The sequence below is a fragment of the Anguilla rostrata genome, chromosome 9 (genome assembly GCF_018555375.3).
Source record: "Anguilla rostrata isolate EN2019 chromosome 9, ASM1855537v3, whole genome shotgun sequence".
NCBI classification, from domain to species: domain Eukaryota; kingdom Metazoa; phylum Chordata; class Actinopteri; order Anguilliformes; family Anguillidae; genus Anguilla; species Anguilla rostrata.
The window spans coordinates 48,178,753-48,201,292 of NC_057941.1; the positions used below are offsets into that span (position 1 = coordinate 48,178,753).

General features: G+C 48.9%; 1 protein-coding gene across 3 annotated transcripts; it reads left to right on the plus strand.

The window, feature by feature from the left end:
* Positions 1–570: 570 nt before the first annotated feature.
* On the plus strand, positions 571–22,443 carry LOC135264000 (Friend leukemia integration 1 transcription factor-like). 3 transcript variants are annotated; one of them, XM_064352554.1, is made up of 10 exons: positions 571–885; positions 1,201–1,434; positions 6,051–6,268; positions 6,623–6,774; positions 7,715–7,918; positions 13,331–13,399; positions 19,420–19,482; positions 19,804–19,863; positions 19,981–20,028; positions 20,349–22,443. In XM_064352554.1, exons 2-10 carry the CDS (start codon positions 1,417–1,419, stop codon positions 20,873–20,875), a joined length of 1,359 nt encoding a protein of 452 aa, XP_064208624.1. In that variant the 5' UTR covers positions 571–885; positions 1,201–1,416; the 3' UTR covers positions 20,876–22,443. The 3 variants fall into 3 exon arrangements, with proteins under 3 accessions (XP_064208624.1, XP_064208623.1, XP_064208625.1); XM_064352553.1 differs by having other exon boundaries at positions 571–1,434; XM_064352555.1 differs by lacking the exons at positions 571–885; positions 1,201–1,434 and adding an exon at positions 1,483–1,533.
* The last annotated feature ends 97 nt before the right edge of the window (positions 22,444–22,540 follow it).

Here is a 22,540-nt window from a genome sequence, read left to right on the forward strand (position 1 = left end):
CCGGTCGGTCTGGTCACCCTCAACTGACTCCACGTCTGGATTATGTGAAGTGTGTACGGTTGGATTGATGAGGGTATTTAAAACACGGGATTACATGGAAGGAGGAAGGACACACCAGACTGTTATTCTCTCCCATGAAGAAAAGCAGTTTGTAGCATTTTGCATGTTACAATTATTATTACTCATAGGCTACTCCACCTCTTACTACTGCAACTACAAGGAACTTTGTACAATCCAGCAAGCAACCTAGGTGAAAATACTAATATGCAATCTATTTTATGCCATTTTCTTTGTTGTATTACCCCAAATCTTGCAGTGCACCAGTTCTTAATACAGTTGCTTTAGTTGCATTTTAACAGATTATTTGTAAAAAGCTGTCCAATATCCAATGTCAGCGGTGGTAGGGATTCGGGAGGGTGGACAAATCGGGACAGGGGGGCCTCGAGCACAAGACCCAACAGATATTCCTTCCATTCACTGTAAGAGACACGCACTCCATCTCTTACTACGGCGTCGGGAAGGAGCGCACGTGCTGAGCAGATTTCAGGAACTGAGCGTCAGAAGCGCAGCCTCTCTGGATTTTTTTTTTCTTTTTTTTAAGTGTGTCCTTACTTTGGTCTGGGGAAACTGTCGCGAAGTTATATCGTTGAATTCCCAATCGCAGGTAGTACCGAGTTAACCTCGCATTTTCTCCGGTTTGATTTACACCACGTTTATTGGTATTTTAATCAACTGCAGCTGCTTTCAAGGTTTTAGCTGTTTGGATTTTATAATCTCACCAGACTGCAACGGGACCACGAGAAACCACGAGTCTTCAAGAAAACTGCAAGTTTTACGATGAGTCACAGAATATGATGAATTGTATATACACATCTTGTGATTAAAGTATGACGGCATTCATTTGAACTATTTATATTTATTAAACGGAATTATTTGGTTCATTTTCTTTTAGTTGTCAATCCAGCGTTTTCTAAGCAAAAATAAAAATAATATTTAATTAATAGTTTATAAATTATCTCGTCGTTTTAAAAAAAAATAATAATGATGATTCTCAATAATAATACGAAGCATAGGAACCTCCCCTGATACACTCTTCTCCGTGTAGTAGCGTATGTAAACAAGTATCACTAAATATTTCCGCGTTAAAAGAATTAAGTAAAGGAAAACACTTCCATTGTTTTCAATTGCTTATCTCCCCAGGACAAGTATCCTGCTCTTCGATGTTGTAATGAAGGCAGGGCTAGATGTGACACACATTGCTTCCCTCTCAAAAGCTGTGACTTCACTTCCCAAATTTTGGAAGAAAAAATCGTCCCGTTAACCGTCTTTTCCCTCCGCAACATATCGGGGGCTGGAATTAATTCTGCGGCGTGTCATGTTTGGAATGTTGTTCGAGTACTGTGAAAACTGCCCAGAATGGACGGAACCGTTAAGGTAAGGGTCTCTTTTTTTTGGATGGGTTCAGGGCAGCTTGCGCTTTCGAACTGCGTTTCATTTCAGCTGGGCTGCTCATCGTGCTTACGCGTAGACACGGTACTGGTTGAGTGCTTTTTTTTTTTTCTTTTGCTCTGTAAGTAGTAGCCAGATCTCCTTTGTTTCCCCTTTCCTTTACAGCGCAACTTTATAGAAATGGTAAAGACTCTGTGGTAGGATGTGGTTATTTAAACACTTTTTTAAAAAATAAAATAAAATACATACGTCGCCGATATATGAAGTTGGAAAGAGCGCGCAGACGCGCGTCTGGAAAGTGATAATTTTCCCGAAGAACTGTGTTAGTGTTTCAGAAATTGAAATAGATTTGTAGGATGAAATTTCATGTTGTTTTTAAGAAACACTTACAAAAAAAAGATGTGTTGACGTTCCGTTTCTTCTAAGTGGTTAGACGGCTGCGCAATCATCGTGGCACGGCGCCCCGTGGACCGTCGTGCTATTAAGTGTTTAGAACGTAGGCTATGCCAGAACTTTTGCGTCTTGCCAATTCTGAAACCATGTAAATCTTCGAAATCCGCTACGAACTTGAGGAAGTTGAAAAAGCCCATGTCTATGGTGTGTATTGTTTTAACCAGGAAAAAAAAACAGTGCGTGCTTAACTTTTTATTATTATTTTGCGCGATGATAAAAGATGATAGCATCCACAGCTGTTTGTTCCAGCAACCAAGTCTACACCGAAAGACGCTGAATTGTGACTTCAGTCAGCTGTGCAGTTCAGGCATTAATTATAAGATCGTGGTTAAATGAGTGTTATGTCTGGGTAGTAGCTAACTCGCATTAGAACCCCCGAGTTTTGCATATTACTGGTAATTAAGTTAGAGTGCGCTTAATACAGTTCATTCGGACACTTTTATGATATGAGACACCAGCTATGGTTTCATAATCGTCTGTAGTTTACCAAATGCCTTATTTAGTGAGTAGCCAGATAATGCGTTTAAGAGGTGCATTTCTCTCATTTAATTCCGTTCGTTACTTGTAGCCCTTGGCTTAGTGTAGGTTCCAAAATTCAGATAAATAAACAAAAATTCAGCGTTGAATTCCTAGAAAAAGCCTTTTCTTGCAATAACTTTATTCTGTCACAGATGCATTTTTGTTAATTGAAATATGTTTGTTTTAAAGTTTATTTTGGAGATGGTCAGTTTACGCTACAGATAACACTGTACAAGAAGGGGAAGCTACATTATGGCACTGGGCCTGAAGTTTTGCTAATATTTTTAAAAATCCCCATCGTCATCTGCATCAGTTTCAGAATGACTCTTGGAGGGAAAAACCGGGGCTTCTCATTGTTAAATAATAAAATAAAGATCAGCAAAACAGTATGATAACACAACAGGACATAAGGAAAGAACCTGCATTACCTGCTTATTCTATAGATTAGCCTAAGTATAGTTTCATGCGAATTAATGTCCAACAGACAACAAAAAATATCAACAAGAACATAGATTCATTAGCCAGTGACATGGGTAAAATTATGTATTGATGCACTGCATTTTTCTGTAGTTTTAATGAATACTCGTTTAGTTCAATATTGTACGCATACCCGCATAAATTATCTATCTTGTTCTTTAATTGCATTGATTATATGGTTTTGAATGCAGTTATTAGCGTTACAAAGAAGTGCTAATACTTTGTTGGTGTCCCATGAAAAGTATTGTATTCTATTTGGAACTGTAGAGAGTATTTTGACTGACTGATAATTGTTTCTAAAGGAGCTCATCATTTCGGGTTTTTAATGAAGCCCTGGTAGACTTCCTGTTCTACACAATCTGGCATCCTGTCAGGCTTCCTTTACCTCCTAAAACAAAAGACTACCCCCCCCCCCCCCCAAACACACACGCACACACACACTCACATATGTAGAAAAACAGAGAGATGAACACAGCGGACAGACTGGTGGACATTGTTTTCCAGCAGACATGAGTTGTCCTGCTTGGAATGGTACACCTAAAGTCATTCCAAACACCCCCGCTCCCCCTCCGCTCTTTGGTTCATACCAGACCAGAGCTCTGGCCATAGCTGTGGTTGGTACTGGAATGCTACCTTTTAGCCATACATCTGCGCATAGAAAAATACGAGGGACCCATTTCCTCAAAGGGTCAAGGGTCACTGTGGTGGTATTATTGTTCTGGCTGCTAATGTAGTTTCCATCAACATTGGGTGTCCATTCATTCAACAGTCATTACACTGTTCCTGTTTTAGAACATGCGTTTAAGAAAGTGTTGTGGTCTTATTTTGAATCCACATCAACATAACGCATAGCGTGACAGTTGAAATGATTGACAAATGTGCGTGAACATCAAAATCAGCACAACTTGACAGTTGTTCCTCTAAATTAGGGACATGAGGTGGGAGGACTGAACAAGAGGCTTTATACTCTTGGTCCCCCAATTTTGTTTGTCAATTTTCCAAATTTCACAAACAATTAAAAATGAATAAATCTGTAGGGAGCAGCAGACAGATAAAGGTTTGCTTTCTCAAAGGTAGATGGTCTGCTTGCCCTGTGGTGAAAAAAGGTTTAAATGGAGGAGAGTAAGAACTCAGGCCACTCCTCCTCCTGGATTCATCACTCTTTTAATTTTGCGTTGATGCACCGTGCTATTGTAGCGACCTTCTCTTTGTGCTGCAGAACTCGTATTGATTCTGTGAGTACGTGCATATTTGGGCGAACCTTATTTGAAAACACATTGCGGCCTGCGTAATCTTCAGTCAACATTCTACACGGCAATCACGAATGACAGTGTGTGGTCGAGGCAGATATGAACCGAGAAAAGAGCTTAACGTGTAACAGTTGTCCGTGGTTGAGCTGCACTTATCTGGCCGGACTGACACATTAATTTACTGTTTACCATTTATCAACTGCCAGCCAGTTTGCGTGGGCCAACCAGATAGTGCCCAGGGGTGACCGTGACTTGGCAGCGCTCTTGAAATTGATTGTACGTCAGATTTATCTCGGCACATCTCTGACAACTACTGAGCGCTTTCATTGGCCGGGCGTGGCGAGTGCCAAGTGTTTAATAGTGTGTGAGCAGCAGTCTCAACCCCCAAAGCTGTCCGTCAACTGCTGATTGGCAGGACAGAATCTGGAAATCACAACCGGAGAGGTAGAGATAAATAGACAGAGGACAGAATGACCCATTATAGTGATGAGTACAAAGTGAACGTATGTTGCGTTATTTGGAATTTTGAGGTGTGCAGAACTGATTAAAGTCTGGTAATCTACGTTCTTTAATCTCCATGAACACGACTGTGTTGTGTTGTTAACTGAGCTTTTACACATTAAGATTCTCAGTGTTAAATGGACTTGAGCATTGTTTATATGGGTCCAGGCGGGACCACATATACTCTATCAGATTTAAAAGTATTCTATTCGACTTCCTTTAACACTGGATATTTATCCTTGGTTGGTGTATTGAAGGTTGCATTGCAAAATCGTAATAGCCTATGGCAAAAGGAAACAAAAACCCTTCTCATCTTGAACAGAGAGGGTAAAACAGGAGCCCGACTAAATTATCCAGAGCTCTCACACTTTATTAAGTGCTTCTTTTAGTCATTGTGTCCGATCAATGGAGTCTTCTAAACCGCTGAAGCGGTTAACGCGGGCAATCCTGCTTCGTTAATTAGGACACGCCTCTACTCAATTAGCGCGGGGTTCTGTCCGCCAGGTTTTTTTTTCGGGAAGCGCCTCGGCGAGCCAGAACGAGCCGCGGCTTTTTGAGGATGTTCGGCGGGGCGTCCGGTCTGCGGAACGGCTTCCTTTTTCGAGACGGGCGCTTCCGCGCCGCGCGCCGCGAGCGGGATCAGGCGGCACTTGACCCGCCGGCAGGACGGGAACGGGATTCGTTACCGCGGCAAAAAAAAAAAAAAATTTTAAAAGCGAGGAGATCCCCTGGGTTGAATATTTGCGCTTGTGCCGAGGGGAAGGATACCCTGACACAACAAAAGGAGAGTTTCCAGAGGAAACTTCTGTGGCCCCTTTGTGTTTGTTTTCTTTAATGAAGTCGCATTGTTCCAGCCGACCCCCCCCCAACCCGGACCCGGGGTTCGAACTTCTGTTTCTGTTCGACGCACGCGACTGGCGGTGGGGAGAGAAAGCTGGCAGATGTGCGCGTTGTAAGCGGAGCTCCTGAGGCGGGCGAAAGCTGTTTGCTGCGAGCACTTGTGCGGGGTCCTTTAAAGCCTGGCCCTTTGTGCCTGATTAAAATTCTACCCTTCCAGTCCTCCTCCACCCTTCCATTGAAGGGCATTATTTTATAGGGTGCTTTCGGTGTAGGCTAAAAAGTACAGCTCTTTAGTGTCTCAGTTTGGTTTTGCTTAAATCTTATTTTATGGCACGTTAATACTGATTTCTGTTGTGGTCATCATTAGTCAAATAGTACATTTTATTACTGGAATTGTGAATCTTGAACAGGGTTCTGCATGACACTAGACAATAGTTTTTGTTATGTGACTAAAATGTTCTTTTGAATCTTACTCTTATAGGTACATGGCAAAGCGAAGTAGCTACTGTAGCTAACCGTTTGTATATGATTATGTGAAATGGTTCTTGCTCTGGCCCCTAGGAGGCGCTGTCTGTTGTGAGCGAGGACCAGTCCCTGTTCGAGCCTCCATATGCCACGGCGGCGCCCCTCCCCAAGTCGGACATGACGGCGTCGGGACCGCCGGACTACGGGCAGCCTCACAAAATCAGCCCCTTGCCCTCCCAGCAGGACTGGCTCGGACACCCGCTGCGCGTCAACGTCAAGCGCGAGTACAGCCACGTCAACGGGGCGGGATCCAGGTCCTCTCTCAGTCCGCCTTCCTGTTCTTATTTGCTGCCCCCCCTGTCTTTTCCTGCGTCCCCTCTTTGCTCTCGATCATTTGTGAGGGTTCTGGCTTTTACTTTATCCAGCTAACTCTGTAACCCTGCTTCGTGATACTAGCCCCAGGATAAACAGACAGAGTAAATTTGAAAAATCTATAAACAGAACTATAAATTAGTTTTAGTATATTGATATCAGAACAGCCATAGTTTTCCTTTTGCAGTACCAGTTTGGTGATACCTGTATACCTGAATCACTCTCTGGGAGGTCAGTGTGTTTTGGGTGTCCTCGTCCTCCCCCCTCTCTCTGACTCCGCTCTTCCTGTTGGACAGGGGGTCCCCCGTGGACTGCAGCGTGGGGAAATGCGCCAAGCCTGTCTGCGGGACAGAGGGCTCCCAAATGGGCTACGGGGCCTACATGGACGAGAAAAACGGCCCGCCCCCTAACATGACCACCAATGAGAGAAGAGTTATTGTCCCCGCAGGTGAGAGAGTACCACGTCCTGCCGTTTGTGTGTGTGTGTGCGTGTGTGAATGTGTGTGTGCTTGTGTGCATGTGTGTCTGTGTTTGTGTGTGTGTGTCTGCAAGTGTGTCTGCAAGCTTGTGTGTGTGTGTGTGTTTTTGTATGTGTGTGTGTGTGTGTATGAGCGTACATATGTACGTTACAGCACAGTGACCTCAAATGTACTCATTGCCCTATATACAGTATATTATGAGAGGCAATGTAGTATTCGACAGAACTGCATGTGTGCAAGCAGAACCTTTTCTACAATAAAATGGGCAAAAATGCACGAAAACAAATTAGTATTTTAATACTGAAAACACTACAGCCCCCCCCCCCACCCCCACCCCACATTGATCTCTTCGCTTTTGTTTTCTTTTATCCATTGAAATTAGTAAGTCATCACGATCCAAATGGGCATCATTTTACACTGCATTTGAAATAATGTCCTTCCATGAATTGCTCCTACATCTGCTTGGACAGTCTTTGATCTTTTGTTTGCTGCCACTCATTGTGTGAGTAAATAAAGACATCTGTTTGGGCGTCATGAAAATTCAGATTAGCTTATTAATACGTAAAATGAGCACGTAGTGAATGACTGTAAGCCCATCATCTTAAAATGTGAAGTATAACAATACTGTTGTTGTTTTTATTCCGTTTTTGAGATCTGGCCAAAACGGTGTAATCGTGTTCTGCCCATGAGGAATGTCCTTGCTGTGTGTTTCATCTCTGGCTAGTGTGGACTGATCGTGTTTGAAGTGTGGTTGACTTGGAGCGACCGTGTTTGAAGTGTGGTTCACATGTAGTGACCGTGTTTGAAGTGTGGTTCATGTAGAGTGATCGTGTTTGATTTGTGGTTCACGTGGAGCGACCGTAATTAAAGTGTGGTTCTCATGGAGCGACCGTGCCCTGTTCCCCGCAGACCCCTCCCTGTGGACCCAGGACCACGTTCGGCAGTGGCTGGAGTGGGCCATCAAGGAGTACGGCCTGCTGGAACTCGACACGTCCTCCTTCCAGGACACGGACGGCAAGGGGCTCTGCAAGATGAGCAAGGAGGACTTCCTGAGGCTCACCTCCGTGTACAACGCAGACGTCCTCCTGTCGCATCTCAGTTACCTCAGGGAAAGTGAGTTACCCCCCCTCTCCATTGGCTGGCTTTGCCCGGAAAAAGATCTGTCTGAAGACGTAGTAGGGGTTTACCGTGCATGATTTACGTTAATAATCAAGAAAACCTGCATTCGTGAAATAAACGGGTGTTGATCTGCGAATGTAGCAGACATATAGGTATTTGAGATGAGCAGCTGTATCAGTGAGGTTCTTAAAGCTAATGGTTAGCACTGAAAAAGACTGAGAAGTGTTTCCTAAAAGTAGTTTCCCATAGCGTGCACTGCTCTGGGCTCTGTGTACGATTTGAAAAAGCACCATCGCTCACAACAGCTTCCTGACTTTCCTACGCGACCTTCCAAGTGTCGTGTCACGAGCTGTCAGAAGGCGGGGCCCCGGAATGGGGACGGAGACGGTCCTTTTGATTGGCCCCCCCCCTGGAAAATGACGCCAGGCCAGGCCTTTTTTTTTTTACGGAAAGGAGGGAGGGAGGGAGCTCGAAGGCCAGGGTCGTAAACGTCCGCTCGGGCCGGCGGGATAATGGGTCCGTTGTGCCTCGAGCGGGAAGGGCCCACGTGGTCCTGGCGGCTCCGTTTGGTTTTTCGGGGAGCCAAATTCTTCGTTAGGTAGCGGTAGCCGGCGAGCTTATCCTGGCGCGCGGCGCGGTGGGACGGCGCGGACCGTCCGGGCACACGCAGCCCTTTTGATTTATCCGCTGTGTGTTTTGGAGAAAAAGATGAAATTCTCAGGAATTCTCTTAAGGCGCTTTCAGGAGCCCGTTCCAGAATGCCGGAGGGGGACTCTGTTCCTCTCCCGCCAAGTGCGGTTGAGTCGGCACGCTAGGGACCGGTTGAGAAAATGGCCGCTCTCACGCACTCGAAATCTGGGGGTCGCAGAGACATCATTAGAGGTTCTGAACGCAGTTCATGACACGGTCGCGAAAACTTGGAGAGGGCCTCTGGTGCACGTGGAGGATTTGGAACAGCAGAGCGCGTTTCCTTTCTCCGAAATTCAGATGACGGCTCTCTCTGGCTGCCAGGTGGGGGGGGGCGGGGCCATCTGACTAAGCCATTCCATCTCCGCCCCTGTGGGCGGGGCCTGCTTGTGACGTCCCATTTAGGGCGATGAGGCCAAACATGGAAGAACAGACCGACTGTTTGTCCATTGCAAGGTTTTCTGAAAGGGATTATGGTGTGTGTATTATGTTATTATATATCAGGGGTGTTCAACCTTTTTCTGATTCAGAGACCAACACCCAGACTCAAAGGCATCCTGTCGAGTTAAAAAGGGTTATGTTTAAAAAAAGGCTTTACTTTTAAAAATATTTTCCCAAATCCATATTTAGTCAAGTCTGGCCAAGGACCCGCTACAGAACCTTCAATAAACCCCAGGGGTCTGTGGACCCCCTGTTGAAAAACCAGGTTATATATAGTTATAGTTATGGTTACATATGGTATAATATTTATATTGTAAACATGCAGACTTTGTGTAAAGAATGATCATAAATATATAGCACAACAATGTGTATATTTGTTTTAGCACTGCACATATTTGTATATTTGTCTCGATAGTTTATATTTCAGTTTATTTTCATTTCTATTCCATTTCTGTTATGGAAGACTAATTTTGTCTGTCTCTGGTTCTTGTGGTAAGACAGTATGCAGCACAGAAAAGGCAGCCATCACTGCCAAAATTGTACCCAGAATGCATTGCTTTATTTATTAGACCAACCGCAGATTCTTTATGCACACCAGATACCCAGCTCCAGCATTCCTTTCGTTACTTCCTGCCTCTTAGCAGGAGGTTCCCGTGCGATATTGCAGTACGAAGCTTCCTCTGCAGCGATATTGTCCTTAATCTCACTTCAATGAAACCTTCAGAAAAGGCATCTCGTTACATTATATTGCTTTCAACCGAAGGAGACAGGGGATTTCTGTCTTAAGAAATACGGGTGTCTGGCAGGTCTATACAATCCGTGCTGTGACATAGTTTAGCGTTTGGTGATGTCACAGTACTCTTTTCTTCCCACACTTAACGGAAGAATCAGGGTTGTGGCGGGAGGGTAAAGTACATGGATATTAGGTGTCTAGCCCTGGCAGCACCAGCAGAGCATTTCTCTGTGGAGGACGCACATCCATTTTCTTTCTGTAATGTGGTGATTGCCCATTCGTTGTTTCCACTTGTATGTCAGTCACATGGCCAGACGTTTTGTGTGGGATTCTGTCAGTGTGCTTTCGATTTGCGTGCAGTTTCATCATTTTGTTCGGCTCTGTGTGCGGAGGGGAGGCTGTTTTCTCAATCAGGCGTGCAGATAACAGTGCTCTACTGGGGGAAGTGATAACTGTCCTGTGCTCCGTTACTCAGACTGAACACATTCTCAGGCTCTCAATGGTTTCTGCAGACCATATGCGTGCGTTCCGAGCCAGAAACTGGAACTCTCTCTCTCTATTTCTCCCTCACTCTCTCTCTCTGTCTGTTTCCCACTCACTCTCTCTCTCTCTCGCTGTCAGTTCAAATTCAAATTTCAAATTCAAATGCTTTATTGGCATGACATATTTAAAAATACATATTGCCAAAGCGTAGTTATAACAATAATCAATCACAGTAAGAATATATAATTAAAAAGAAAAAAGAAAACAAGCAGCAACAACAATAACAGCATAAATGACAGGAACATAATACTTATTATCTATTAAGTTTACGAATTTAACTTTTAACAGTTTCTCACTCTCTTTCTGTCTCTCCCTCTTTCCCTCTGTTTCTTTCTCTGTGTCTCTCTCTGTCTCTCCCACTTTCCCTCTGTCTCTCTCTATCTCTCTCGCTGTCCTTCTCTCTCTCCTCTTGCTCACTCTCTCTCCCCCTCTCTCTTTTCTCTCTCTTCTCTTTCACTTTGTCTTTCTCTCCCTGTCCCCCCCTCTCTCTCTTTCTCTCTCTCCCTCCCTCTCCCTCTCTCTGTCTCTCTCAGTCTCTCAGTTTAATGGAGTTCCCTGCTTTAGTCAGATTGACACTCACAGAGAAGGGGGAGGGGATAGCCTGCCTGACACTGGCTCCTGACCCAAACTGGGGGGTCGGGACCCACCGGCGGGTCATGGGTGAGATGAGGTGGATTGTGTGTGGAAATGGAATATAACAGATTTCCAGTTGACATTCAAATTAAGCCAATCGAATTACAAATAAAAAACCTCACCTGTTACATGTGTTGTGCACGCAGTGCCAGGGCATGGGGCTGACCTGTGGGCTCACCCCCAGCACACAGCCCAAACCCTTCAGGCCTTGGCCACAGTCCATCCGCACGAAAACACCGCTAAAACAGCGCTAATAATCCCCCAACACTCTGCAAGGCCTTCTATCAACATTTCTGCTTTCAGTTTGAGGGGGAAAAATATATATATATTTATTTAAAAATTCCATGTACACAATCATGTAGAAATCGCGAAGGGAAATATTGCAGAGTCAGCGCCGGCCGGGCTCGAGCGGGACAGGCTGAAATGGGCGGCCATCTTGACGTCGGCCCACAGAGACGTCGGGTTTCTGTTTTTCGAGCTCCTTCGTTCTCCGGGAACCGAGTAAACGGGCGCCGCTGCCAAACGTCCCCGTGACGACCGCGATGGCTCACCGCCGTTTGCCGCGTAACCCCCCCCCACCGCTCCTCCGGTCCGACCGTCTGGAGCGCGGTCGCCGCGCGGTCGTCCGCGGCGGGTAGTGGCGGCGGGAAGGGTTAACCGCCGGCCCGCGAGGCGCGACCGGGCCGGTCGGCTCGCTCCGCGCTCCTCAGACCGCGCGGTGAACGGCGGTTGGTGGAACGCGCCGGGTTACAATGGCCTCCCTGTTCGGCTGCCTCGGGGCTGGGGCAGGACCGCAAGTCTGGTGGGGGGGGTTTAAAAATATGAGCGCATGCATAAAAAAAACCCCAAAACCGCCCCCGCCACTCTACACCCCCCATCCCCCAACACAAACAGTCGTTCGGTGGGGCGGCCTCTCTCTCCTTCTCGTTCGCCCGCTTCTCTCCTCCATCCAGATGAACTGAAGGCATTCTGTTCCCCCCGAAATAACGGCCAGCCACCGCATTATGCGCCTCCGCCCCCCCTCTCGGAAAAGCCGTTCCTCCCTCCCCAGAAACTCAACTTTTAGTCACGTTTAGTCTCTTGTTCCCCTTCCCCCCCGCCCCCTTCTTCAGACTGTCGTGTGGAGTTTTTTTTTTACCTTTCTCTCTCCTCCTTTTCCTGGTGTTTTCTCTGCTTTTTCCTTTACGCTCTTACGGGAAAATAAAAAACAGGTCACGGTAAGCAGAACACGTGCCCGTCTTCTGACTGAGGCTCACCGAGTTTGAGAGCTGGTCTAGGATCATTTTAGCCATCCGGCTCTATATGGATATGAGTCGGACGTGGACAAGGGACGACTGTTCCCAGATCAGCACTCCTGAACCAGAGGCTCTTTGTGAATACAGGCCTGAGTCTTCGTTCCGTTCTTATCCACAGCTCCCCGCAGTCTTTCTAATGTAATTAACATCAGGACGGGCACAGCATTCAATGCCTTAACGATGCTGCGAACACACTCGCTAGGCTAGGATTAGCGTTAGCCGCCGTCCCTGGCGCTGCTTCCCATATAAATCAGGCCCGGTGTGCTTATGTTCCATTGCATCTGTGAGTTACTCTGGGTGTGTGTGTGAGAGAGAGAGTCTGCTGAACGGATACAATGCGGTGTCACGCCGCTGTCTAGACCGACCGGGAGACCTCTTCATTTACGCCGAAGGACGCGATCCGCGTCGTCGATTTTTAATTGCCGTGGTTACCGCCTCGGTCTTCGATTAAAAGCGGAGCCGCGCGCGACGACCGCGTCTCTCCGCCGCGGCTATCGGGAATGAAAGGCGTTTATTAGCGCGGGCGATCGAGCCCGAGGATATTACCTTCTCGTTAAAGTCGCGGTAACGAGCTAAATGGGCTGTACTGTGTTCAGGGATCACGGCGCAGGTGACTCGGGGGGGGGGCGAGTGATGGATCGTAATTGAAACGTAGCCGAAAAAAATGATCGGAGATTAATCCCTCGGATCAAATCGAATTCCCGGAGAGTGCCGTCTTCCGGGGGTTTGTTTTGTCTGTGCGATTCGCTTCACTGTGGCAGTAACCCTTGAAATGGAAGAAGAGATCGTTTTAACATGATGGGTTTTTTTTTTGGACAAATTAATGTTATTAATTGCTCGTAATGAGTACGGAACACAGGTTAAATAATTATAACATGAGCTGATGTTTTAAGAAAGATTTGACAGGTGAATGCAACTGTGGTAGTCAAGATCAAAGAGAGAGAGAGAGAGAGAGAGAGAGACAGACAGAGAGAGAGATCTATGAAAAGTAGTCTTGATAGTAGTCTAAAAGTAGTCGGGTCTAGGTAGTATATCTGATCTAAGATCCTAACCCTGTCGTGCTTCTTCCTGCAGGTAGTTCAACGTTATCGTACAGCGCCCCATCTCACACGGAGCAGTCTCCTCGTCTGGCTGCCAAAGAAGGTAAAACAGCCTTTTCGCCTGTGTCTCCTGACACTGCTGAACACTGATGTTCTCTAATGGCGTGTGGTCTCTTGGGTGTCTCTCTGACTATGGGGTCTGTTCAGTCTGTGACGCTGAAGAATCCTGGACGGAATTTTGCGAGGACAGACTTTCAGACGAGCACAGACTTTGTCCACGTGTTTAATGCCTTGAAAAAAGGGGAGCGATCGACAAATGGAGAATATTTTAGCGCCGGAGGCTAAACTTTCCAGGAAATGAACCCGGTCCTGGAACGGTTTATCAGAAAAAAAACGAGATGGGGGCGACATCGCTCAGGAGATAAGACAGATTGTCTGGCAGTCGGAGGGTTGCCGGTTCAAACCCCGCCCTGGGCGTGTCGAAGTGTCCTTGAGCAAGACACCTAACCCCTAACTGCTCTGCTGAATGAGAGGCATCAATTGTAAAGCGCTTTGGATAAAAGCGCTTTATATAAATGCAGTCCATTTTACCATTTACCATGAGCGGGCAGATTTCCTCTCATCTCGCCGAGCAAGGTCAGCTGTGCCGAGCTCGCGACCCTTCAGCTTTTCCATCCGGGGACGCAGAGGCCGAGTCGAGTGGCCGCAGATATGACCCGAGCCTCACAGAGAGCCAGGTGTCTCCATTGTAGCGATGCTAATGACGCGGTCGCTCCTGTTGCCCCTTCAGCCCCATTCAGGTTAAGAACAGCTGAAGGGAAGAGGCTTTCGCCGTCCCGCACTTCGGCTTCAGAATTCAGTTCCAGGCCGCGTCCAGAGAGGCAGCCGCAACCGGCTCTCTTAAACCAGGTCAAGACTTCAGACGTGAGGCTTAAGACTCACAGCCTCATTCTCCCGCGCCTAGCCCACTCAGCTCGGAGGCTGATTCTTTGTCTCAGTTTGAACCTTCGTGTGAAGCGGTTGTGGCATTGTGTGCTCTGCGTGTGCCCTGCTGGCCTTGGCTGTGCGTATGGAACCGAGGGCATTATCCACACTGAGGGCAGATGAACGCTCCTCTTTAAACCTGGGGAGGGAGGAGGGAGAGAAGGAGGTGTTTGGGGAGAGAGAGCTCCTTCTTGAGGGAGGGGGGTGGGGGGGGGGGTTGTTTACAGAGAAAGCTGCAGGAGGGGCAGGTGTAGCGGGGCACTGAAGAGGCCGGGGCACGTGCGCCTTTGTTTTCCCAAATTTGATTCAAGTGGAGGGCGGGCTGCGTGCTGTGGAGAGGATGCAGAGAGACAGAGACGGGAAGTGGCCTCTTATGAAGCTACGCCAGAGAGGTGGCGTGTGTGTGTGTGTGTGTGTGTGTGTGTGTGTGTGTGTGTGTGTGTGTGTGTGTGTGTGTGTGTGTGTGTGGGTGCGTGTGTGTGTGTGTGTGTGTGTGTGTGTGTGTGCGTGTGTGTGTGATATGTGTGTGCACAAGGGTGGTGTAAATTGTGTGTTTGTGTGTGTGTGTGTGTACAAGGGTGGTGTAAATTGTGTGTTTGTGTGTGTGTGTGTGTGTGTGGATGAGCCTGTGTGTGTGTGTGTGTGTGTGAGCATGTGTCAGTGTGCCTGTGTGTGAGAGAGCATGTGTGTGTTTTGTCTTGAACACATCTGGAGCAGGGCTGTAATAACAGTGATAGTGCCGGGTGTGGGAGCAGTACTGCAGAGGTGAGCGAAGAGGAAGGCCTGTAATGATAAGAGCTCGGCCCCCAGTGGCCCCCATCGGCCCCACACCACCTCACAGGGCCCCTGGCCCCGGCTCCCATTTAAACCCGATTACCCCCGCGCCCACCGCCGCGCCCGCTAACCTCTGCGCTAACCGCGCGAGAGATTCCGTTAGCGCTGCCGCGGGTGAGCTAGCCTAGCACTAGCGCTTTAACAACCTGCACTCTGCCTGGCGGTAAAGCCTTAACAGAGCCCGTCTCCTCCAGACCTGCTTAATAATAACACAGCTTGCGCCATTTAATGGGGGGGGAGTGGGGGGGGGGGGATTCCAGGCCGGAACCTCGAAAGCACTCGATATGCTACGCTCTGACATTTTTAACCGAGGACGAGAAGAACTCTACTTGCGACTGTTTAGTTATTGTTATTGTTTTTTTTTATTACCGCGCGTCTAAATTACATTGTGTGCTCGCGTCGATTTACCGGGCTGGCTCGCGGTGCCGTAATTCCACATTAAAATGCGCTCTTCCTCGCAGACGCGACGAATAAATCAAACTCGGTTCGGGATTATTGCTTCTGACGGGCGAGATCGCTAACGTCTTCCAGCCGGGCCGGGCGAAGCAGAAAGGGAAGTGAGGACGTTTGTGCGTAGCGGCGAGGGCGAGATTTAACAACGCGAGACTCCCGACGGCGACGCGCGAAGGAGCTTGAGAATCGGGGGCCGTCTTCGCGAGTTTGGACCGCCAGTTCGGATTCCTGCTCATTGGCTCCGATGGCTTTATTAGCCCTTCGTGGCTAATCCCTCTCCCCTCTCTTTTTTGGCGTTCGCCCCTCCCCGCGTCAGGCTGTGATATACGACGGGCCCTACGCCCGTGAAAGCCGAGCACGCGGTGCGCGTCCAGAGCGGCGGCGCGGAAACGGCGGCGTGTTTACAGAGCGGTGTCTTAATACCGCGTAGCTGGCGGAGCGGCTCGCTCGTAAAAGGCTTTTCCGGATCGTTCCGGCCTCTTGCTTTTCCCTGAGTGCCGAACCGAGATGGGCGGGGCTAAGGGACGAGCCTATCCCGCGTTTTGCGTCGGCCTCGTCGTGCTCCCCCCCCCCCCCTTTTTTTTCCACCCCAGGCCAGAGTCTGTCACACAGGCCTCTTTCTTTCTCCCATGGGCCCCTGCGGTTTGGCCCCCCCCTCGCCGTGTGGGCCCCGTGTTGTTTCAGATGTGTCCCCGTGACGACCGCTAGCCAGTCTGTCCTCTCATTACAACCGCCTGGCTGTGAAGCTGTATTTCATATGATAAGGCTTTCCTTTTTTCCTTCTCCCCCCCCCCCTCACCTCCCCAAAAACAGAACCGCTCTCCTCACCCCCCCACCCCGTGCCCCCTGCCCCCTGCCCCTGGCTTTGTGACCCCCGGCACCCTCAGGATGGGGGCAGTGCCCGTGTGTTTTTTCGGCAGAGTAGAAACAGAAGGGGAAAGGGGGGAGGGGGGGTGGGGGTCCCGAAACAAAGAGGGGGCTGTCTGCAGACCAGGGCCGGGCAGGAAACCCAAATCTCCCAGGACCCCGGCCAGCCACCGCCGCCGCCCGGCCCAACCCCCCCAACCCCCTCCGCCCGGCCCACCCCAGATTGGAGCTGACAGGTTGAGCCTCACGCCGACCGTCCGCCCGCCCGCCCGTCACCCCCCCTCCTGGGACACCCACCCCCCCTCAGAAAAACAGACATAAGGCACGGTGCCTTCTAACTGACCCGACAACGCAAGACTCAAGAATGTAAAACGTAAAAAAAACAGTGAAATGGAGAGCGAGGGAGATGGAGGCAGTAAAAACAGAGAGAGGCTTTCAGGCATATGAATCAAAGAAAAAGGAAGGAATTAAAGAATTCCTCCTGAGCTAATCTTGACGGTAGTTTTATCGTCCTTGCAGTCGCGCCGATCGGGAACAGTTGGTTATTTTATTGCCGTTATTTACATATCGGAGTTGTTGTGATTCGTAGATTTGCATTTCGCTTTGCCAGACTGGCTCGGTTTTGCGCTGTTGGCAGGATGCTACAGGTTGCTGTCGCACTTCGCTAACCGTTTTTCTCCTGTGCGTTCTGTTAGACCGCGTGCGTTGTCCTCGTTGTCGGGTCTGTCGAATACGTCGCCGTGAGCGATAAACAGTATGAACTGTTGCGTTGCTGCGTTATCGGCTGCGAAGCGAAGGAGAACGCAGTGAAATGGCGGAATTTTTTTTGGCACCGGTCCGCTGCTAGCTTTCCTCTCGTCTGGTTCTATTGACCTCATCTGTCAGGGCTTATTAAAGGAACGAATATAATGCCTTCTCATTTTCTCAGAGCTCTTGAGCTGGTTTAACTCAGTCACCACTTTCAGTCTCGAAGTGCTCTTTTCTTTTCAATTACGGAACTGTGGGACTTCTTTTCCGTAGTTATATATAAAGAACTCCACAGAGCAAATTATGCCAGGTATTACCCTGATTTAAAGCCCTCATTAAGGCTTGAAGTGATACCGTTTAGTATTGAACCGTGCCATTGTGTAATGCATCTGTTCACCAGAGGGGGGCAGTGTAGCCCTGTGCTTAGACTGCAGAGTGCCAAGGATATCATTGCTGGAAGTGGATTATCAGCCTGAGGGCGCTTGAATTAACCGCGGCACACAGAGGCTTCAGCTGCACAGCTCATGGTCATGCCGTCTGGGCGTGTATACTGATCTGGGATCAGGGGTACGTGACGTTACCTGGCTGCCTGCCATTGCCGTGGCGTGATGCGCGCAGGCGTGTAAACTGACCTGGGGTCAGTGCGCGCCGCGTCCTCTCTCTGCCCGTCGCTGCGGCGCGCCTCGGCCTGTCTGTTTCCTGTAAATCACGCAGCCTCAAAGAACCGCCACGTCACATCCTCGAACCCCAGTTCTGGGAGGACGGCCCGTGCTGGCTGGTCTGGGACGGCTTTGTTCCCCGTCCCAAAGTCGCGGGCGGGACTGCGGAGTGTCACGCGTCAGCCCCGGGACGTCCCGCGGAGAGAGGCGTTAACAGCTGCGCGGAGCAGATGTGGGGGGCGGACTCCCGTCTGACACGTGGGGCTCGGTCACGGGGCGCAGCGGGGCTGTCGCTATGGCAATCGGTCCAGGAGGCGACACTGCTTCAGAAATGAGAACGCAAAGTTGTTTTTTCCTGTAGGTTTTGGGTCGCTGAAGGTGTATGTGTTTGTATGTGTGTTTGTGTATGTGTGTAAGTGCATGTGTTTGTATGTGTGTGCAAGTGCATGTGTTTGTGTTTACATGCAAGTGCATGTGTTTGTATGTGTGTGTGTGTGTGTGTGTTTGTATGTGTGCGCGTGTGTTTGTGGATGTGTGTCTATGTAAGCGCATGTGTTTACATATGTTTGCATGTGTGTGCATATGTGTTTGAATGTGTGTGTGACTGCATGTGTTTGGACGTGCGTGTGTGTGTGTGTGTGTGCATATGTGTGCGTGCATGTGTATGTGTGCATACCTCTGTGTGTGCATCTGTGTGTGTGTGTGTGTGTGTGTGTGCATATGTGTGCGTGTATGTGTGCATACCTCTGTGTGTGCATATGTGTGTGTGTGTGTGTATGTGTGTGAGTGTGTGTGTGTGTGTGTGTGTGTGTGTGTGTGTGTGTGTGTGTGTGTGTGTGTGTGTGTGTATGTGGTTACAGCCAGAATGAACGCAGGTGTCTCAGCATCGCTGCTCGGGTCGGTCATAAACCCTGGCAAACACAGCTGAAGGGAAATGACAGCCTAATTTACACAACACGCTGAGGCCTCCTGCTGGGTCTCACACAGGGAGAACTCCAGAGCGCTTCTGTTCCATTCAAGGTGGCGAAGGACACTGTTTCTGTCAGTCGAAACTGCTTCGTCAGCAGCTAGGTGGCACTGTTTTATGTTCTTCTAAAAAGTCATTTGTGAATTATTTATTTTGGATCTTCTGGTCGTGACACGGTGTGCTGACAACTGTGGAAAATGCACAGAAATTAAAGTGTCTAATATCCAGCCGATCTTAGGCAGCACTTTGCAGTTATAGAACTTTATGAGTAATGTGGTTGCTGTCTGCTTTCAGCTCCAGGTGTCATATTATACACAGTTACTGCATTTTTTAAAACCAGACTGCACTTAATTACACGCTCAGAAATGGTGGCTTGAAGGGTGTCTGGAGTCCACTCAGAGCGGCTCGACGTGCCAACATTTCTTTCTTTGTTAGTTTTCCTTGGGAGTGTTCCCCCTCTTTAGACTTGAGGTGCGTAAACGTTCTATTTTGCGCTTGCTCTTGCCAGTGTTGTTAAATTTCTCTCCTCGTCCGTCTCTCTCCCTCTTTTTCCCTCCCTCCCTCCCTCCCTCCCTCTCTCTCTCTCCTCCACCCCCGCTCCCTCCTTCCCAGAATCCTCTTCTTACGAGGCTGTGCATCGGGCCGGGTGGTCGAACAGCATGGCCGGGGGAAAAGGTGAGAGAGAGAGAGAGAGAGACGAATCCGTCCGAGCGTTACGACCCGGGCGGGATTCGGACGCCCGGATTGGACTCCGTGCGGAAGCTGGGGACGGCGGCGGCAGCGCCCGAGGGGTTAAGCGTTTTTTGGGGTCCCGGGAGCGGCCGCATACCTTAAGCTCCATTAAGCACTTAGCGGCGCGACCGCCGCGCAGGCTTGTTTTCCTTGGAACCGCGCGACGGTGCCGCGAAAAAAAAAGCCTGCTTTTTTGGTGGTCTGAGCCCCACTCAGTTTTCCCTCTCCCTCCCTCTCCCCCCTCCCCCCCCCTCCCATTCGCAGGCTCCCTGGCGGTCCCGCAGAGCGTTCCCAAAACCGCGGAGCCGCAGAGGCCCCAGCCAGGTGAGGCAGCGTCTCTCGCGCTCGCACCCCCGCCCCGTTTCGTCTGCGCTAGGCTCAGTGCGCTAACGCTAACTCACCCGCCATCTCTCTCTCTCTCTCTCTCCTCGTCCCGCTCAGATCCGTACCAGGTCCTGGGTCCCACCAGCAGCCGCCTGGCCAACCCCGGTGAGGCACGCTTCAGATCCGCCGTGTGCGCGATTACCGAAGCTGTGTGTCATGTCACTTTAACGATTACCCAATGGGACGCAGATATGGGACTTGCATTAACATAAAGGAATAAATGAGATGTAATGGATAGGTGTAATAATATTGGTCTGACGTGCTCTGAATTGTCTGTGTGCGTGCGTATGTTTTGTGTGTGTGTGTGTGTGTATGTGTTTGGGCATATGTATACGTGTGTGTGTGTGTTTGCATGTATGTGTGTGTGTAATATGTGTGTGTAATTCATATGTGTGCATGTGTAATGTGTGTGTGTGTTTCTTCAGGTTCGGGTCAGATCCAGCTGTGGCAGTTCCTGCTGGAGCTCCTCTCGGACAGCGCCAACGCCGGCTGCATCACCTGGGAGGGCACCAGCGGCGAGTTCAAGATGACGGACCCGGACGAGGTGGCGCGGCGCTGGGGCGAGCGCAAGAGCAAGCCCAACATGAACTACGACAAGCTGAGCCGCGCGCTGCGCTACTACTACGACAAGAACATCATGACCAAGGTGCACGGCAAGCGCTACGCCTACAAGTTCGACTTCCACGGCATCGCCCAGGCGCTGCAGCCCCACCCGGCCGACTCCTCCGTCTACAAGTACCCCCCGGAGCTGCCCTACGCGCCCCCCTACCACGCCCACCAGCAGAAGGTCAACTTCGTCGCCTCCCACCCCTCCCCCGTGCCCGTCGGCTCCTCCGGCTTCTTCGGGCCGCCGCCCTACTGGAACTCCCCGGCGGGCGGGATGTACCCCAACCCCGGCATCCCCCGCCACCCCAACGCCCACGCCCCGTCCCACCTGGGGAGCTATTATTAAAGCTCCGCCCACCTCTTCACTCTGACTCCAAACCACCAACACCCACAAAGAACAACAGTTAGGACCCCTTTAATGGAGTCTTCTGCAAAGGGAATTTAAAAATAAACTGGATTTAATCATCCATGGAGTATTAATGGAGTACTACCTATTAGCCTGCTTTTCTCCCTTCTGTTGGCATCTGTGGTTTATAAACTTCAGCTCCCTGTAACAGCTCTACTCACTGAGGCTTCTCTGCAGGGAGTCACCAGCGAAGAGGTGCATTATGGGCATTGTGTGACACGTGAGGCCTCCTGCTTCCTCTCAGACAAAGACCCAGGCTCTCTGGGTCTCCGATGACATCACTACCTAATACCGCCTTATCACTACATTTTATTTTTGGGTTTATAGTCTAGCAGCAGCAGTTGTTTTTTTTCCACCCCAACATTTCTTCTGTATTTACCGCGTCCTTTTGCTTTGTATTACGGAATCCATCTGCAACTGCCTTTCTTGGAGCTCAGGTCTAGATGTGGGAATCGCCGAAATCATGGAATTATAGAAAAACGAGGAAACCAAGGGATTGTCTCTGTTTCAGGGTTTTTTGGGGGGGATTTTTTATTTTTTTTGGATGATTTTGGTCGGGAGGGATTTCTAAAATGTATCCAGGATGTTCTGCTGGACCAGACCGGAATTCGGCGCGACCGCGTTATTGCCTCAATAAGTGTCTCCTCTCCTTCCACAAGCAAGATTTTGCAGGGTAGACGCCCAGCATGGGGTTCGAACGCACCCTCTGAATCCTGTCTCACCCCTCCGCCATGTCTGCGGAGATTCCTCCTTCCTGTCTGCGGAATCCCCCCTTTCGGGTTTATGCGTTCAAACAGGGGGGTTGCCACGTTTCAGCCACACCCCTCGAAACGTGAATCTCGCACTAGTATCCTCTTGACGTGTTTTGTTGACATGCGAAGCAATCTGGAGCTCATAGATTCAGATCACAGCGGACATAACGATTGTGACTTTTTTTTACAAGCGTCACTTAGAACAAGGACTACAGTTTTGTTATAAGGAAATATCAATAAAGATAAATAAATACATAAATAAATAAATAAATAAAGGTTCTTAAGGGAAACGCAAGTCGTACTCAGATTCACGAATGCTGTGCATTCGTTAGACATATTTTCTCTTTTTTTATATAAACATTGGTCAGCTAAGCATTAAAGGAACTTAGTGTGTAAATTATGCAGATTTATTTTCATATGTGACAGTATTAAATAAGAAATCCAGAGAATTAAATACGAGTTGACCTCGGTCACAGATGCAATTGTTTTGTAACTATCAAAAAGGAGGAAATTATCTGTTTGTGATGTGTAATATGCACAGTGTGTTTTCGTCTGTGTTTGTACATTTGGACAACTGATTTTACAGAATGGTATACTGTAAACAGGTCTTACTTTTAGTGCCTTGCGGTGACAACCAAATATATCATCCCAACTGCCTTTTATTGTACTTTTTTTATGAAACAATGCCTGCTTGTATCAGTCATGTGTTTGCCATGGAGACAATCTTATTCTATAATAAACCGATTGTGGCCTCTTCCCCATAGTCTTAGTCTTCCCCACCCATAAATCGTCTGGTTCTGTTCTTGTCTTTGAATCAATATGTCACACAGCCAGGCATAGTCAGCAGTGAAAT